The sequence below is a fragment of the Zootoca vivipara genome, chromosome 12 (genome assembly GCF_965207765.1).
Source record: "Zootoca vivipara chromosome 12, rZooViv2.hap1.1, whole genome shotgun sequence".
NCBI classification, from domain to species: Eukaryota; Metazoa; Chordata; class Lepidosauria; order Squamata; family Lacertidae; genus Zootoca; species Zootoca vivipara.
The window spans coordinates 15,059,466-15,079,022 of record NC_142595.1 but is presented as its reverse complement, the minus strand read 5'-3'; the positions used below and the strand labels follow the sequence as shown (position 1 = coordinate 15,079,022).

Below are 19,557 nucleotides of genomic sequence, written 5' to 3'. Positions count from 1 at the left end.
ACACATTCAAACCTATAAGACATTTAAAAACATTTCTTGCTGCTGAAATTATATGCAGCAACAACAGCAGGCCTCTCTGCAGGCAGGCAGACTATGGCTGTGTTGGTGAGTGCAGGCCCCGCCCCCTAGGCCAGGTGGAAATGGCAGAAAAGGGAGCGGTCCCCCAGGCACTCACAGGCAGCAGCATATATTACCCATAACTACAGGCATCCCTCACTGAACACAAATAACTAAATAATTTAATTAATACCCAGAAATGGAAAGAGAGAGATGGAGAGTTCTCATGGCTGGTGAGAGTAGAGACAGGAGGAGCAGCAGGGGGTTGTTTACACTGCTCAGCCCCGCCCCCCCACCTGAGAGCTAATGTGCTTGGAAGAGCACACAGCCTCCAGTCAGACCCCAAAATTCCAGATGTGGGTCTTTTAGGTGCAGTTTTTTTTTGATCTGGAATGGAGAGAGAGCAGCAGAGAAGACATTCCAAGGGATTAGAGCAGGGGTCTCCAAACTAAGGCCCGGGGGCCGGATGCAGCCCAGTCGCCTTCTAAATCCGGCCCGCGGATGGTCCAAGAATCAGCATGTTTTTTCATGAGTAGAATGTGTCCTTTTATTTAAAATGCATCTCTGGGTTATTTGTGGGGCCTGCCTGGTGTTTTTACATGAGTAGAATGTGTCATTTTATTTAAATTTAAAATGCATCTCTGGGTTATTTATGGGGCATAGGAATTCGTTCATATTTTTTCCAAAATATAATCCAGCCCCCCACAAGGTCTGAGGGACAGTGGACCAGCCCACTGCTGAAAAAGTTTGCTGACCCCTGGATTAGAGGGTGCTTCGCACCTATCCAATCTTCATTTATGTGGGGGGGGGAGGGACACCGGAGCATAACCCTAAGTAAGTGGGGACTCGCTATACTTAAATCTCTGAGACTGCTTAATCATGACAGTAGCAACTCTACTGAAACCTTACTTGCAGGAAAATAAGCTAGAAAGCAACAAGACCTATATAAAAGTTTTCTCTCAGTGTATTGTTTTTTTCATGTTCAGATTGTAATCAATTACCCTCTGAAGTTCTAGTCAGGCCTCAATATTCTGTGGTACTCATGACAGTTTTTTAGTTTTCCAAATAAACCTTAGGGTTAAAACCAGATCAGGTAGGGAGCCCTGTCTCAAAGAGACCACAGGGGATTTTTAAAAGAAATTGCACAGAGGAATTGCAACATGTCAATACAACATAATTTAATGTTGTGGATAAAGAGAGATTACATTGCTCATATTATAGAAGAAAAAAAACACCCAAAGACGATAGGATAATTTATTACTTCCTCTTTATTAACTGCTCCTTGCTGTTCAGATCAGGCCTCAACAAAATGATGTAGCATTTGGGAGCAAAAATGGAGCCCAGTAAGCCAGCACTGGAGGCCAAGATGGAGAAGATCTCCACAGCCACCATGTATTTCCCCTTGGTGCTCAGGTAGACCGGAACAAAGGAGATCCAAACACTACAAAACAACAACATGCTGAAGGTGATGAATTTGGCCTCATTGAAGCTGTCAGGCAGTTTCCTGGCAAAAAAGGCCACAACAAAGCTGATAATGGCTAAAAATCCCATGTAGCCCAGGACACAATAAAACAGGGCAACTGACCCTTCGTTACAGCCTAAAATGATTTCCCTCATTGCAGACTGCATGTCAGAATCAGGGAATGGGGGAGACATTCCTAACCACACAGTGCAAATGCCCGCTTGGATAAGGGAACAAGAAAGCAAAATGGCGCTTCCAAGTCTTTTCCCCACCCACTTCCTCATTCTGGATCCTGGTTTGGTGGCCACAAAGGCCACAACCACCGTGATAGTTTTGGCCAGCACACAAGAAACGGTCACTGTGAAAACAAGGCCAAAAGCCATTTGTCGGAGCAGGCAGCTCACTCTCTCTGGTGGGCTGAGGAAGATCAATGGGCAGAGAAAGCAGAGCAGGAGGAAAGTGAGGAGTGTGTAGGTGAGGTCCCGGTTGTTTGCTCTGACAATGGGTGTGTCCTGATGTTTAATGAAGATGGCTAGTACCACCACTGTGAGGAGAGAGAGAGAAAGGGAAAACAATGCTAAACTCATCCCCAGAGGCTCTTTAAAAGACAAGAAGCTGATGGTCTTTAGAATGCATTGTGATTGTTCCATGTTTGGATAGTGATCTTCGGGGCACGCAACGCAATCTTCCTTGTCTGGAAAGAAAGTAATGCATTCAGATTTCAGATGTTAGAAGAGCAATGATTACTGCTGTGAGTATGGACCTCTTAAGGTTTATTGAAAATAATCCCAGATATTTCCAGAGTAACCAGATTGAAAGTGATGCTTGAGACCCCCACCTCAGCACTTTGGCCATGTCGGGTGTCCTGTGAGGGATTGCAAACTCCACATAAACCACATTGTTATTGTTCAGAACAGGTACTGCCCATGACCATTTTACACAGGGGTTCCATTCCCAGCCCCATTCCACACACACCCCATACTACAGTATGTTGAACGCATTCAGCCCAGGTGTATGATCACACATCATTCATAGACATGTTTATTTCTTATTGCCTGAATTAAGGAAGGTGTCTCATACAAAATCATATCACTGGTGCTTTTAGATCAAAATTGCCTGCTGTATTTTAAACTGTAACGAAGATTTGATCATGGGTTACAAACCATTGGTTTTTTTTAGAAGATGGTCCATATTCCGTTATGGGGGCTATCTGCCAATAGGTATGGAGCAGAAATTTGGTTTTTATGCCACTTGAATAAGAAAGTTACCTACATTGCACTCCTTGAACCAACACATTGACCAAAGTAAAGATGCCATTAAAAATGTGTACTTCTCTAAACATTTGTGATGCAGTTCTCCAATCAAACAATATGTACAAAAATACACACATCACCACTGATTTATTTATCCTTTCCCTCAACTTCTAACATGACATACAGTTTGAAAATTATATATCCTGTGTCTCTTACCCTTCTGGGACGAAATCTTGCCTTGAGGACATGGAGCACAATCATAGCAGCAGAATGGCTCCCCCTCCTTCTTTTCCTTCCTGGAACCAGGAGGACAACTTGGGTTACAGACCGATAGGGGTGACACCTGCTTATGTAAAAAATGGGGAAGAGGGTAAGGAAAAGTTTTTTCTCCCTCTCTTATAACAATAGAACTCAGAGGTATCCAATGAAGCTAAATATTGGATTGATTAGGGGCACTTTTTCACATAATATAGCTAAAACTATGAGATTAAATTCTACAGGAGACAGTTATGGGCATCAACTTGGCTGACTTTAAAATATTATTGGAAAAACTAATGGAGGAGAAGCCGTTTGGAGGCCACCACCCTTGGTGGAGGGTGTGCTTTTACTCAATGGTCAGAGGCAGTATAGTGCTGAATACCCGTTGTCATTCATTTTACCATACCACAGTCCAGTTTACATTATAAACACATAAAAAGGAAAAGCATGACAAACAGAAGCAGTAACATCCCAGTTTGAAAGACCATAAATTCAGTAACAGCTTGGGAGAGACCTGGTGTCTATAGATATGTTGGTAGGTGCCAGGCAAGCCTTCTTGGGGAGAGCTGATCTTCCCTAATCTAAGAAGCCCCTTTCCTCATTCTACACTTGGGGACAAAGCTTCACAGCCCCTACTTCCTTCTCAGCCATCAGCATTTGAACTGCAAGGACAAGCACCTTCTTCTCCTTCCCAAGAGACTCATGAAATGCACTTGGACGAAAAGAACCCCAACCAAAAGCCACATGCCACATCCAGATGCTGGACAAGTCTGGCCAATGGCAATATTCCTCACTAGTTGAGCATTGATCTGAGCCAGCAAGATCATCTTATGTTGAAATTCCTGTATCCTGGACAACATGACTTTCGGGATGACTTCCAACTCTATGATTCTATCATTCTTAAGCAGTGCAGAGGAAAAAGTTTCTAATCTGGCTGGAAAGGCAAGTATGTGCTGGACTGATGATATGTAAGTAGAATAACATTCTCTTTTCCTATCTCTCATAGATGTAGTGATTATGCCTCACCTGGTGAAAGCTTCTGTGCCACACCATTCTGTTGTCCTCAAGGGTGAAATGCTGGCCTGTGGCAGCCTCCCCACCTACCCTTCCAACCTTGACTCTCATGAAGGAGTTATTTGGAAAAGTGACCAGGTTGGTAATATCAAAGCCAGCTTCTACTTCCCTGTTTGGACTAAAAGATACCGTTTCCCCAGCAGAGTTGTTAAATGAGACACTCCTAAGAAAGGGGTGGAGCTGCATGGAAAGGAAAACAGTAAGTCTGAAGTAATGCAAATGTCTCACAATACATATATAATACATACATAAAACTTTTAATGCTGTAGAGTAAGGTGTCCTTACAGGCTTGGCCTTTGTCACTTCCTCTTACCTTAGGAGGAAATGGGCAATAAAGCCATTTGTTCTGCTCACTCTAAATGTGAATTTGGTGTGTGTGGAGTTCTGAGCTGCTGCCTACATCCACATGGATTTAAGAAAAAAAACAGAGATACAAACTAGGACACTTTCGGACCATAACCCAAGCCAGGGAAATTGCAACCTAACAGCAGTTTAATGAAAAAACAGTGAAAATTTAATAAATAAACTGAAAGTACAAGGGAAAATAGGAGACAATCCGAAAGATGTAAGGAAACTTTTTGTTATTACACAGAGCTATATTGAGCCAGTAAGGAACACAGAGAAAAAAATAGAAGGTTATTTAAAGCAGAACAATGTACCAAAAATTCTGAAGGAGAAGATTAGTTATTTGAATGCTCCGGTATCAATGATGGAGATGCAACAGGCAATAGGCCAGGCTAAAGCTGATAAATCGCCAGGACCAGTTGGACTATCAGCTAAGTATTATAAGAAATTACTATATTGGCCTAAATATAAGCTCCTCTTTTCCCCCAAATTCAGACTGTGAAAAGTTAAAGTGTGGCTTATATTCGCGACCTTATGATATGCAGCCAGGAGCATGGGGCAAACAGCGCCAGGAGCGTGGCAAAGCAGCACCTGCCCTGTGCATAGTCCCACATTCTCTCCCCCAAGGCTGGGAAGGGATAAGGCCATTGGCAATGCAGACCAGCTCCCCGCTCCCCAGTAGGCAGCCAGGAGCAGCAAGGAATAAAGCAGCTTAGATTCAGGTATTTTTCCTTTCTCTCTCCCCCCCCCCTCCAATGTTAAATGTGCAGCATATATTTATATTAGGGCCAATACAGTACAAGATTTTTCTGGCACATCCACTTAAGGATATAATGAATGGAATATTAAATACAGGGAAACTGCCAGAATCTCGGAAAGAGGCATATATTACATTGATTCCAAAATAAGATACAGATTTACAGGCCAATCTCTTTATGAAATAATGACTACAAACTATTTGCCAATATTTTGGCAAACAGAATGAAAAAGATTTTAAAGGATTTCATCCATCAAGATTAAGCTGGCTTTCTTCGCAGTCAGCAGATGAAGGATAACATGAGAAATATAATGTGTTTTTGTTTTGTTTCTTGTTTTTATGGGATAGAATCCAATTTCATTGTAATTACACAATGACAATAAAGAAATCTAATCTAATCTAATATCAGGAATCCAGGAATGATAAGCAAGCAGCATTAATGTTTATAGATGCAGAAAAGGCCTTTGACAATGTTTCCTGGACTTTTATGGGGGGGACACATTAGAAACAACGGATTTTGGAGAGACATTTTATAGAGGAAATGATGCAATTTATTCAGAACAACAGGCAAAGCTGATTGTGAATAATATAATAATGGAAGATGTAAAATAATGAAAGGAATAAGACAGGGATGTCCCCTGTTGCCAGTACTGTACTGTTTATTTTAGTACTAGAGACACTGGCATAAAATATAAGATCAGATGAAGAAATAAAAGGGATAATGGTGGGAAATAAAGCATATAAACCTAAAGCTTTTGCAGATGACCTTGTGATAACAGTAGAAGACCCGATTGTAAGTCTACCGAGACTCCTGAATTTGAGCAAGAAACAAGCTTCAAGCTTAATAAGAGCAAAATGAAAATGCTGATGAAAAACATGACAGAACACAATAAAAAATAACAACAAAATATCACTGAGTTGATAATATAAAGGTTAAATATTTAGAAGTTTGTTGACAGCAAAGAATATTAATGTCTATAAGGATAATTATTTAATTATGTGGAAAGAAATAAAAAGAAATTTGGAGGTATGTGGGAAGATGAATCTATCATTTTGGCGAGGATTGTGATAAAAATGATCATATTGTCAATAATATTGTTTTTGTTTCATTTGATTCCTGTAATCAGTGGGGCAGGGCCCTTTAAGGAATGGCAAAGAGATATTTTAAAATTTATCTGGCAGGGGAAGAAACCAAGAATAAAACATAAACTATTAACAGACTCTAAAGATAGAGGTGGTTTTCCCCTTCCAGATTTAAGAATATATTATGAGGTGTCCTGCCTTTGCTGGTTTTGGGAATGGATAACATTACAAAATACAGATATTTTGGATTTGGAGGTTTATGCTAACAGATTTGGTTGGCATGTGTATCTATGATATGAAAAAGTTAAGATACACAGAGGATTCCTGAACCATGCAATAAGAAAATCTTTATATGTGGTATGGGAGAAATATAAAAATTAGCTAGAACAGAAAACACCATGCTGGTTCTCCCCATTAGAAGCGATCTCTGTGAAGAAATTGAGTATGAGAAAAGGCTGGGCAACATATAGGGAGTTATTAGTAGAGGAGGAACACCAGCTGAAATTGAAAAAAACTGAGGACATAAAAGACCTTTTAACAGATTGGTTCCAGTATCACCAGGTGAATGATGTCTTTAAAATTGATAAAAGAAAAGGTTTTGCTACTGAACTATCAAGGTTTGAGAAAGAATGGTTGGAAAATAATGTGAAATTGTTTTCTAAAATGTATAAATTGTTATTGGAATGATTTACTAAAGATGAAGAAGTTAAATTGGTTATGATTCAATGGGCAAGAGACTTTAGGTATAATATACAGTTTACAGCATGGGGGAAACCATGGAGAGGGGATTTGAAATTTGTGGCGTGTTATACTTTAAAAGAAAATTATATGGAAATGATGTATCGCTGGTTTTAACCCCGAGGAAATTAGCAAAAATGTATAGGACAAGTTCAAACGTTTGTTTGAAATGTATGGAAAAAGTAAGTCACCTTTTATCATATGTGGTGGAATTGTAAAGTGATAAAGGAATTCTGGGAAATGATATACAATGACCTAAAAAAAAGGTTTAAAATAGCTTTTGTTAAAAAACCAGAAGCCTTTTTTGTTAGGAATTGTACTGATGGAACTGAAAAGATAGATTATGTATGTTACAACAGCTGCAAGGTCGCCCCCCCCCCACATGCACTCAGTCTTGTCCGCACTTTCTGTGCTTGTCGGAAGTCAATTGCACCACTATTTCCCCCCATTTATTTTTTATTATTATTATTATTTACCTGCCAAGGGTGAAGCTCCTGCATCTCTCCTTCCACCACTACTCTATATTTGGCTCCAGGCAGGAACATGGCATGTAGAGCATGTGCTATGGCATAGACAGCATTATAGAGACTATAGCTGTGACCAGTTATGCTCATCTCAAAGCCAGACGAAGGGAGATCTTCCAGCTTCTCCTCTCCGGTGCAGGCTTCACGGGCCTGCTCCTCTGTACTGGAGTTTGGAAATGAACAGGGAAAGACTTGTGCCCATAACTGCTTGACAAAGCCATTTCCATTTGCCGCAAAAGGATTTTGTGCCTCCAGAAAGGCTTTGAATCCTTGTACCACATTTGAATGAACTGCAAAGGAGAGGGAACCCTGGAAGGCTTGCATATCCCAGGTCATTTGATGGCTCAATGCTGTGAAATCCAGTTGTGCTGTCAGAATCCACACCTTGCCTTCAGATGTCTGGGTCACATTTTCCATTTCACCTAGTACTACCATTGTTCGCAATGCAAGCATGGACTTTGTTCCTCCATAGACAACCACCACCTTGGCTTTACTTTCCATAATAGCTTGATAAATTGGGATCAACTGGAAATACATGTCATAATACTCAGCCAAATGTGTCGTTTTCAGGTTTGTCTCTGCGAAGGCCAAGCAAATGCCTTTCTGGGAGAGCAGAGGTTTCAGGGTCTGAATAAATCTCTCCCCACTTTCTGCAGCAAGCAACCCAACCCATGTCCAACCAAAGTGCAGAAGTAACTCAACAATGCCAGTGTGCTGATGGGCTTCATTGGGCACCATCTTGTAGAAGGAAGTGGATTCGCTTTGACCAGCATCCTCTGGGGCAAAGGAGCCATAAGTGAGCTAAAGGGAAATAAGGGAGCATCATCTATAAATGCAGAAGGACTGGGTATGTGCATCTATGGCCTGCCCACCCAGGAGGCAAAATGAGCTAGTTGCCTTAAGAAGGCAGGTTCCACAAAGCAGGGGGGGGGCGGGTTTGGCAGTTGTGGCAGATTTCACTGTGTTTCTCAGCCGCCACCCCTGCATGCCCAGTTTCCTGTACTGCTTTCCTCTTCTCTCCACTCCTTTTCTTTCTCCACTTTCTCCTCTATGCCTTACTGTTGCTGCTTTCTTCTCCCCTGTTTCTTTCACTTGGCTTCACCGCATTTCAGCTCCTGACTTCATGGTGTCTTCCCTTCCTCTCTCAAACCACTAACACACAGAACCCCCCCCCCCCCTCAAGTGCCACAAGGTGTGGGCAGCTGACTCCTGATAGGCAGGCTTCCAGCTTTGCAGGAGAGCAGCTTCAGTCTCCAACCAGTAGGCCATGCAGCAAAGGTGAGAGGGTGTCAGTTGGCAGAATGGACTTTGGATACATGTTTTTAGGTGGTGTGGATAAGGAAGTGGGGTGAGATGAGAACTCTTCTACTATCACATTACCTTCTCTCCATCTATAGACACTTTTCAATCAGTGGAAAATCAAACAAACAAAATACCCAACTCACTCAAGGGGTTGGGAGAGCAGGACTGGAGAGTGTTTTGAGGGCTGCATTTTGTCTCTGAATCGGATACTCCTAATTCATGCTCTAACTCAGCAGCGTTAGCAAACTGCAGTTCCACAAGGGTATCATTTTGTGGTTCACCTCAGGCAGCAAAGGGTCTTGGGCTGGCCCTGTGTGCATCTAATGGCTGTGGTTTTAAAAACAAATGTGTTGGCAGGGTGGGAGGAAAGGAGGTATCTTCACTTCACTCTCCCCTTCTCCATGGCATTTGGTGTGCTGCTACAGCACTCTCCTGTGGAAAAACACTTGAGGAAAACCACATTCCTGCAGCCCCCTGGCATGCAATACAGTGGCAGACCCTCCAAGTGTCCCTATTTTCCAAGGACAGTCCTGGATTTACAGCAGACATCCCAGTTTCTTCCCATTTAATCCCACATTGTCCCACTTTTCCATAGGAGGTCCCTCCTTTCATCAGAGAAATGTTGGATTGCATGGAGTTATCCAATCCCCAATCCATCTGAAGACACTTCCGTATAGGGAAGTTTTTTAAAAAATGTTTAATGTTTTATTATGTTTTTATATCTAACAGAAGCCGCCCAGAATAGATGAGGCAACCCAATCTGATGGGTGGGGTATATAAACAGTAAAAATATTATTATGGAATAGGATGTCCTGTCATTCAATCTTCTTTCAGTACTGCCATTGGGGTGCATTCATCAGCTGAACCCAAGCTAGATAGAGGAGACATGTAGCATTCACTGCTCAGACCTCCTGCAGAGAGAAATGGCCAGTATGCCTAAGAGTGGGGGAGAGGAATGGCTACCTGGAATGGCAGACATGTTTTTATTACGCTGATGGCTTAATGCTACCTGACAGCTTGATGCTACGCATTCTATTTAATTGTGCAAAGCACACTGGGAACACTTTTTGTGAAGGGCAGGATCACTCTCCTTTATCTCTCACAACTATTTCTCTATTATACAAATCCTTTCTGAACAGAAAACATCATGGTGAATGTGTGAAATCCCCAAGGCAGCATCTTACCTGGGGAATCTTGTAGATGCTCAAGATGTTTGCCATTTGGAGCGAGGAATCAAAGTCCAGTCCCCCAATAACTGCCATCAGGCGTTTTTGGATGTTGCACTTGTAGTTGGGTATAAGGTTAGAGGGAAGGTTCAGAGCAGCCCTGTAGGTCATCCTTTCATCAAAGTAATTGTCATAGATGTGGAATCCCAGTGTGATATTAGGTAAGATCTTGGGGTTCTCATTGATCTCCTTGACAGCAAATACCAAGGCCAGGATATGCTGGTAGTTCTTTGGCACAATACTGCAATGAGAATTTTATGCTGTATCATTGGGAGATATGCTATGCATTATTATTATTTTAATGGGCTTCTTTATGATTCTTCAGTATTTTAGTGCAAATTGTGCCCTAATATACACATAACTGCAGAATACTTTCCCCACAGGAATGCATTGTATTCCACTTCTATTCCACTTACACTAATATATGCATTTTTAGCAACACTTTACCTCCAGATATTCATTTTTGTTTATATTGTTTAGCACTGAACAATTTGGAGAAGTGTGAATTTCAAATGATGGCTGCGTTTTATTTTTGATATATTTTTAGAACATTTTTTTTTGGTAGTTTCACATTTAAATATGAACTGATTTGAATTCCCCCCTTTCCAATAATGGAATATTGATGTTTTCTTTGGGGTCCATCATATACTTGACAACACTTCTTGAGGTTCTAAGAGACGCTCTTGCTGACACGAGCCTCTAAAGCCTTTTATCTCATACCAACTTCCCTAAGCCTCCACTTCTGTTCAATTTATTCAAAAATTGGTATAGCAGCTGGGTACAGTCTGCCTCTGACAGGCAAACCCCTCAGATTATGTTCCTCCCTGTTTGGACAGCTGAGCTCATATAAGAAATCTACTTTTATTATGTTCTTCTGGTAAGAACTGAGCAGCATTTTAGCTTAATGTAGGGCTCATTCAGACTTCACCATGTGTCCTGCCATTTTCCTCCAGGAAAACCTGATCTTTGCTGCTCAATCGGAACTGACGCGTCCCTCAGAACTTCTCCCAGCCGACAGTTAACTGACATTTCTTCACTGATCACTGCCTTCAGGTGAATACAGTCTGAATAGATCTGATCCAGGGCCTTTCTATAAATTATAAACACAATCGCCTAGCCTAATTTAGATGAGAACATCAGGGGCTCTTTGAGCGCCACCTCAAAGGAGAGGTGAACCTTTAAGACCCCTCACATGAGAGTTTCTGAGGTGAAGATTAATAACAGATAAACAGAGAAGGGCTTTCGATCTTAAACTAGGAAGGTTTAATCTGTGAGTTCTCTTGTTAAACTCTCATTGGAAGAGATTTGGTGGGATGTGAGGAGGAGAGAACACACCAACAAGACCAGACTGTCACATTCAGATCTGCATCTCCCTTCTTCCAAGCCAACTCTTCAGCTTTGTAAATGCCGCCCCCCTCCATCTGCCTAGATATAAATCCTGCTGAAATCAGTGGAACTAGCTTCTGAGTAGGCCTGACTAGAGCTAGGGGATATTTCAGTATCATCTGATTATTTGACATTTGAATTATTTACAAGTTATTAAGAAGTTGATGGATAGTTAGCCTTTCTTTGAAGTTTTCTTCATCAAAAGCAGTAAGGAGGTGGGAAGTAACTCCGCCAACAATAAGATGACCAGGTTGGTAGTATTCATGTGGAATTCTGGACCGATCATAGACATTGCAACTTGTGGTATGTTTGCACACAGAAGGTAGCATACGAAAGAGAAGGGGCACAATAAACAGCAGCATACTGAAGCAAATATTCTTTTCCATCAAACACCCTTATTTCCATCCAGCACATGAACCTTGCTTCACAACCACTCAGTACAATGTTCTGCCTTATCGTGAACAGCACTTCTCTAACAATTCACAGATTATACTCCTATTTTACAACTTGATTAAGAGAAAAGTGAAAATCCTTCCTCTTCCTCTGTCCTCTCTCTTGCTTAGAATGGCAGGAAGAGGTTTTCATACCCATGTTTTGACATTGGTTAGTATTCTCTGGAAATCTACTGAGACATTATCCAAAGGAGACATAGCCATGATGAGAGTGATAATTATAGGTGAGATAATAACAAGCTCTCAGAAAATGACCAAAAAACCAAACCAACCCCTTCTTCTGATGTTTCATCCAAAGTGGTTTCTGTCTGTTTATGGGACAACAAAAGTGCATGCAGAATTAACAACAATGAGGAAGAGAAGAACAGTTAGCCAGTCTCTTATTAATGCTGACCAGTGCTAATGATTAATCTGACCTCCCCAAATTTCCTACCTGAACACCACTTCATTAGATTTCTAACAATTATACCAAGACAAAAGAATGGTGAAAAGGACTGAGTTTTGAAGGTGTTTTGGGTTGGTAGGAAGGAAAAATAGGTATCAACAAAGGAGAATGCCCTGGATGCCAACATCCAGGTTTGGGACACAAACTCTTCGGTGAGAGATTCCCTGCCGAGATTTTAAATCACAAAATAGGCAGCAAATTAAACTGTGGAAATATAGGTTGCTAGACCTTTAAAATATGATTCCCCTCTTCCCTTAGCATAGAATGAGACCACACATTCGGTAAGTTAGGAACTGGTCATACTTATAAACTCTTCAAAGGCAAGGTTCATGTGCTTTTCCGCATAACAGTCAGAAAACACAGGCAGCAAAACTTGGCTTATTGACAATGCTGAAAGGTCCACATTCTTGGTACAGTGGTACCTCGCAAGACGAATGCCCTGCAAGACGAATTTTTCGCAAGACGAATGCGTTTTGCGATTTCAATGGAGACTCGCAAGACGAAGTTTCCTATAGCGCGCTTAGCAAGATGATTTTTTTTGTCCCATAGGGTGCCTTGCAAGACAATTTTTTTTTACGTCTTGCGAGGCACCCTATGGGAATCCGCACTTCAATGCATTCCTATGGGAGCCGCTTCGCAAAACGAATTTTTTTGCTATACAAAGCGACTCGTGGAACGAATTAAATTCATCTAGCGAGGCACCACTGTATAGGAATGCGAGGGAGGCTTCTAAGAACCAAGTGGTCTGAGTATGAGGAAACCAGCTCAGACTTAAAACGTTGTGCTTCTCAGGTAGAGTGAAGGAGAGCAAGAGGCCTGATTACTAATTCCCTCCCAAGGTTAGCTATGCCTGGCACAACAGCTTGCTCTGTAGCCTTATACCTGTCTTGTCTTAATTCGACTTAAGCATATTGGCCTTGGAGACTTTCCGGTAAATGGTGGGGACCATGTTTTGGTTTCAACTGGTTTCCATTGATTTGGAATCAACTGAGCTATTTTCTGATGTTGTAGGAGGAAGGGGAAATCCTGGCTCATGCCTGTGTGCAGTATCTCCAAGGCCTGGCAGAAAATATTAGAGTAGCTGATACGTGGAAAAGTAATGCGCGTGCAGCTCTCATACAGAGCCCAAGGAAAACATACGCGGGACTTCCGGTCTGCCGCGCTGGCAAGAGGACGTAGAGACCTCGAGCTCCGAGGTCTCTGGCATCGCGGAGGGGGGGGGGAATCCGCGGGGCACGCGGATTCCCCATAAAAACCCCGGGAAGAGCGCCCTGGGGGCTTAGCTGCCCAGCGGAGCTCCAATTTGTGATTCCTCCGCTGCCCGGGAGACTCAGTAGAGTCAGCCGAGAGCCAGCAAAGTGGAGTCGCCGCAGCCATTTTGGGCAACACCGTCACCTCCAAGAAGCGAAGCCCCGAGTCTTCTACCAGCAAGCGGCAGATTCTTCCCAAGAAACAAAAGATTTTGATAAAGTAAGTGAAATCTCTATTTGGAACTTTGGAAAGTCAATTGGAATTATAGGAAGAGATTCCAAAAAAACGGAAGTCGATCTCTTCCTACTGTGGACTTTAGAGGCGCGAAAATATCCCAAAGCCGAAAGGGAAATTGACTGCCTTATAACTCCAAAGAAAGAAAGCTTTTTCTAACCCCTTCTTGACCCTGGAGCTGGCACCCCACGAGGCTCAGCAAGGTTATTAAATAAATTTGACAGCTGTCAAAAAGGGAAAGAAGGAGAAAATTTTGTTAAGGACGTTATTTAAGATTAGAAGATGTTAAAGACTTTGAAAATGGTTAGCCAAGATGCAGGTCACCGTCTTTGAGGAAGGAAATTTCCAGTGTCTACTGTCTTCTAATCTTCACTCTGTCTGTGGTTAAGAAAGAATGTCAACACCCTATTCAGCAGTCTTCCGGCAGACTGTGCTAGACTATTTGGAAATTCTGGAAACTCTGAGAGATCTCTTACAGGTACAGGAACAATTTAGCTCACCGCTGGGGAGCACAGTGGACTATGGACAGGACCAAGATGCTACTTCTGAAAATAAAAGTGATCTCAAAAATCAAGAAGAGGATGATGCTCGACAAAAGGTGGAAAAAGAAGAAGATGAAGAGAAGACTACAATCAGCATTAGCTCTTGGAATTCAATTGAGAAAACAATCTTCGTGGAGAAGCATCACTTCCAATGGAAAATGATTTTTGAAAATGGGGAGACTGGGGAAAATAGAAAAGGGAGAAGTGAGATCGAGGGGTGGGGAAAGCAGAGGGAGGGGAGGACAGAGACCGGAATTGTGAACTGGGATAGATTTGGTGTGGGATGAAAAATTGGTAAACTGTTATATAGGCTGGCTGAAAAACGGTTCTGAAATCTTGGCTTGTTGAAGGAAATGCTGGACCAAATGGGGGAAAGACTCCGGGGGGGGGGGGAGAGGGCGTTTAAGAGAATAATGTTAAGATGTTTGGTTAGAGATATTAATAATATGTAATAATTGACATTTCTTGTGGGGGGTGGAGGAAGGGCTGGGGAAAGAAACTTTAGATTTGTTGAGTAGAATGCCATGTTTAGTTAGGTAGTTGGGTGGATAGCCACCTATCTTCCTCCCTATCGACCTGAAGCCTCTGGTGGCAGGGGGGGCTCTGGGGGGGAGGGAGGGGTGGAAGGAAACCCAATTACAAAATAGACCTCCCTTGGATGGTCACACCTCATGGGTCCTCTTGTGGCAGGAGGGGGCTTGTGGGGAGGCGGCACGAAGATGGAGGGAAATAATGTTGATCTTTAAGAATAAGAATCGGAATTAAGAAAAGAAACCCGCCATAATTATATTAAGGAACTATGAAAATCAGGAAGAAGGGATCTGAGGAAGTCACAAATACAATGTTTAACAAAGTAAGAAATTGATATTTTTAATTGTTTGTCTGTTTGTCTATTATGTTGGAGGATTATATATAAATAGTTGGGGGGTTCCTTATCCCAATCTCTCCTTTCGTCTCGGGGCCTCCTGGTGGCAGGGGTGGGTCCAGGAGCTAAGGAGAGGGGGGTGAGGGCAAACCCAGCTTCAAAATGGACTAGCTTCAACTCTCAACACCTGCAGGATCCACTTGTGGCAGAAGGGGACTTGTGGGGGGAGGGAGGGAAGGTGGATAGAATTGTTTTTTTATGTTTTGTCTTTTTGTGTTATTATATAAAACTAATAAAAATTATTTTTTTAAAAAACAAAGTAAAACATACACAGGCAGCAGACGTTCTTTAGTAATATTTTACTGAGGTTCTTAAAGCTTAAGAATGGTTATAAAGCCCACAATTCTTGCTGGATGCCCTTACAAGGGTCAAAACTTAACTCAAAAGTGTGTATCCAGTTAGAGAAACAAGAAAGACAGGAAGATTATACAGGAGAAAGAGAAAGATAGAGAAAGGATACAGAACTGCTCAGTAGCATGATATTTATCTCCAGAGTTTTGAACCTTTAGTGTCACATGACCCCAGCTGCAGAGATGCTTTGAGAAAGTTCAATAACAATCCATGACACACAGACTCTGGTCCCCAGTGAAGAAAAGGGTGTAGAAAAGCCACTTCTGCATCTCATGGAGGTGGCGTTGTGGGCGTGGCCTAAGTGAACTCTCATGATGGGGGCTGAGCGCTCAGCCCCCCTCGCGAGATGTTCCTGCCTCCGTCATACCAGGGCGGACCAATAGGGTCGGCCGGGAGGCGGGGCTTTCCCCCTTTTAAACGAGCCGGAGGCAGGAACTCGGTCTCTTTTGCCCCAGCTCTCAGCCCGCTCGGATCACCCACCCGCCCGCTCTTTAGGCTAGGCAGGTTAGGCCGACGCTGCTATGGACTTCGGTTGGTCGCATTGGTTGGCCAGGGGCCTGGTAGGACTTTTTCCACTTGGACTAGCCAAACTGGTTTTTTCGCCTACCTCATAGCAATTTGTCACAACTTGGTTTGGCGGTTAGGCATTGGAAATTTGCATAAAAGAAGAAGGGGGGCAGATTACATCATCGTCTGACCAGAAATTGGAGAGTTAATCCCGTTAAAGGGGTTCCAGGGGCGGTAGCTTTGTCCTGAGCCTGCGGAGGTCAGGGCCTTATGACGCCCCCCAACGGTGGCCACAGGAGGTGTCTCAGTAGATTACATCATTGGGCTCCTTTCTGGTGGTTAATTTCTCCCAGACTGTAACAAACGGGTTACAAAATAAAAAAAATTTCCTTCAGTAGCACCTTAAATACCAACTAAGTTTATATTTTGGTATGAGCTTTCGTGTGCATGCACACTTCTTCAGATACACTGAAACAGAAGTCACCGGACCCTTGTGTATAGTCAGAGGGTGGGGAGGGGTATTACTCAGAAGGGTGGTGGGAATGGGTGATTGGCTGATAGGAGTGGTAAACCTGTTGATGACTGTTAACGACTGCAATTGGTCTTAATATATAGTCTCAATATATTGTTTTTTCATGTTCAGTTTCTAATCAATTACCCTCTGAAGTTCTAATCAGGCCTCAATATTCTGCGGTACTCATGAGTTTTTTAGTTTTCCAAATAAACCTTAGGGCTTCTGTCTCAGAGAGACCATAGGGGATTTTTAAAAGAAATTGCACATAACAGAGAATTGCAACACAGAGATTAAAACAAAAATTAAGGGTGTGGATAGAGAGAGATTACATTGCTCATATTTGGGTAGGAAAATCCCCCAAAGACGATAGGATAATTTATTATTTCCTCTTTATTAACAGCTCCTTGCTCCTTGCCTTGTTCAGGCTCCTGATCAGGTCTCAACAAAATGATGTAGCATTTAGGAACAAAGATGGAGCCCAGTAAGCCAGCACTGGAGGTCAAGATGGAGAAGATCTCCACAGCCACCATGTGTTTCCCCTTGGTGCTCAGGTAGACCGGAACAAAGGAGATCCAAACACTACAAAACAACAACATGCTGAAGGTGATGAATTTGGCCTCATTGAAGCTCTCGGGCAATTTCCTGTCCTGGCAAAAAAGGCCACAACAAAGCTGATAATGGCTAAAAAATGGCTTTTGCTCTGAATCTGGTGTGTGGAATGGTGAAAGAGCAGCAGAGAAGACATTAAACGGGTTTTAGAGGGTGCTCCGAACTTACGCAATCTTCATTGATGTTCGGAACATAACCCCCAATTAAGTGTGAAGTGGCTGTACTGAAATCACTGGGACTGGTTAATCATGACAGCAGCAACTCTACTGAAACCTTACTTGCAGGAAAATAACATAGAAAGGAATCTATATATATATAAATGTAAAAATCGTGAAAATCCAGGTTCAACTTTTCTCCGTAACCGCTTGACTGATCATCCTGAAATTTTGACACAACGATCCAGGCTACTCCCTGTTGGGGGCAAAAAACCCTCAAATCACACACCTGCGCAGGTACAGACCTGGTTTTCCACCAACTCAAACAGCGCCCTCAAGTGGAATTCCTCCTACAGTACACCCCCTCCCTTCCTGTGAAATCTAAGCCACACCCACAAACCAAATGACATCATCATCAACCAAGCAACTGAAACCACCAAGGCGGCCATTATCAGACCACTAGGCCTTTATGTAGGCCCCTGACAGGCCCGGGGAGGGGGGAAACCCACAGCAACGCACTCGGGGGCGCGGCAAGGGGTTTTTACTTTATCATTTAGCACCACTACCCCCCCCCCAAAAAAACCCCACCAAAAAACCAACATTGCCAAGTGGAGGTTGGGGCCTGCCGGGGGGGGGCACAGGACGCAGCACGGCCTTTGATTTATGTAAGACCCTGCACAGCAAGGGGTTTTAACTTTACCATTTAGCAACACTCCCCCCCCCAAAAAAAATCCACAAGACAAAAATAAATACCATCCTTCAAAACATCATGAGATATACCGGTCATGGAGGGGGGGGGACACAAACTGAATAGATCATGGATCGGGACCCACAAACCCCGCCTCTGCCACGAGATCCTGTAAAACAGGTGGCCTTGGCTCCATTTTACAGACTAGGGCTCAGCTCTACAGCCCTTTAAATACTATCCCAAATGGAGCCCTGGGTGGGAGGTGGGGGGAGGAGGAGCCCAAATAGGTCATGGGCTGACATAGGCTGGGGGGGGTAGATAACCCACAGCAATGGACTTGGGGGCACAGCAAGGGGTTTTTACTTTACAATTTAGCAACACTAGCCCCCCAAAATCCACAAAACAAAAATAAATACCATCCTTCAAAACGTCTTGAGACACACCGGTCATGGAGGGGGGGGGACAACAAACAGAATAGATCATGGATCGGGACACGTGGGGGCAATCACAGGGATTAGCCACAACAACACGCCACACCCACAAACCCCGCCTCTGCCACGAGATCCTGTAAAACAGGAGGCCATTCAACCACGAAAACAGCCATTCCACCCCAAGCCCAAAGCCTCTCCCGGCGGCTGCATTAATAAACGCCTGGCAGCATTAGGCAGTCGTTCATAATTTCTCCTAACACGCACTTGGGGGCACAGCAAGGGGTTTCGCTTTATAATTTAGTGGGCGTTGTGTCACATGCGAGGCTCCGGTGGCCATTTTAAGTAAGGGCAGTCGTGCCCCTTTTAATCTAGGCTTTACCGTGTTTCTCCAAAAATAAGACACCATCTTATATTTATTATTCCTAAAAAAAAAAACCACATTGGCTTATTTTCAGGGCATGTCTTATTTTTTATTTTGCGTCCAGCCTTGCCTCTTCCTTGGGGTCCTCCAGAACTGCGCCTATAACTATGTCTTATTTTTGGGGTATGGCTTATATTGCACAAATGCTTAGAAATCCTGCTATGGCTTATTTTATGGGTATGTCTTATTTTAGGAGAAACAACTGATTGTAAGCCTCTGTGTCTTCTTTTTAAAACAAACAAACAACCATTCACTTTCTCTCCCCAGTTTAAGTCCTCAGATATTTGTAGTGCACACACCCCACCCCATTTACAATCCCCTACCTTCCCCTTGCCACTTCCTGGGTTTTTTAATGGAACTGAACAACTCGGGTGCTTCAGAACGCGCCTTCTGTTGCCAGGCCCTTACAGGGCCCGGTCCAGGTAGATAATGTGGCCCTGTTTTTAAACCCCCCCTTCGGGATTTTTTTAAGTAGTTCTCTCCGTCCCAGGGCACATCAACACCCCTGATCCTTAATCTAAATATATAGAAATGTTCTCGATGCATGCACAGGGGCCAATGTATGGA

General features: G+C 43.0%; 1 protein-coding gene across 1 annotated transcript; it reads right to left on the bottom strand.

Moving 5' to 3' along the window:
* Nucleotides 1–1,314: 1,314 nt before the first annotated feature.
* LOC132593082 (vomeronasal type-2 receptor 26-like) lies at nucleotides 1,315–11,851 on the bottom strand. Its single transcript, XM_088655082.1, has 6 exons — nucleotides 11,613–11,851; nucleotides 10,038–10,320; nucleotides 7,504–8,352; nucleotides 4,057–4,284; nucleotides 2,989–3,115; nucleotides 1,315–2,213 (listed from the first exon to the last, which is right to left on the bottom strand). Exons 1-6 carry the CDS (start codon nucleotides 11,849–11,851, stop codon nucleotides 1,315–1,317), a joined length of 2,625 nt encoding a protein of 874 aa, XP_088511208.1.
* Between the last annotated feature and the right edge of the window lie 7,706 nt (nucleotides 11,852–19,557).

Coding starts and splice junctions, on each gene's coding strand:
- LOC132593082 (XM_088655082.1), bottom strand. CDS start 11,851: ATGGAAAAGAATATTTGCTTCAGTATGCTGCTGTTTATTGTGCCCCTT. Junction 8,353..10,037: donor GCATCTACAAGATTCCCCAG/GTAAGATGCTGC, acceptor ATTTCCCTTTAG/CTCACTTATGGCTCCTTTGC. Junction 4,285..7,503: donor AGGAGCTTCACCCTTGGCAG/GTAAATAATAAT, acceptor CTTTCCATGCAG/CTCCACCCCTTTCTTAGGAG.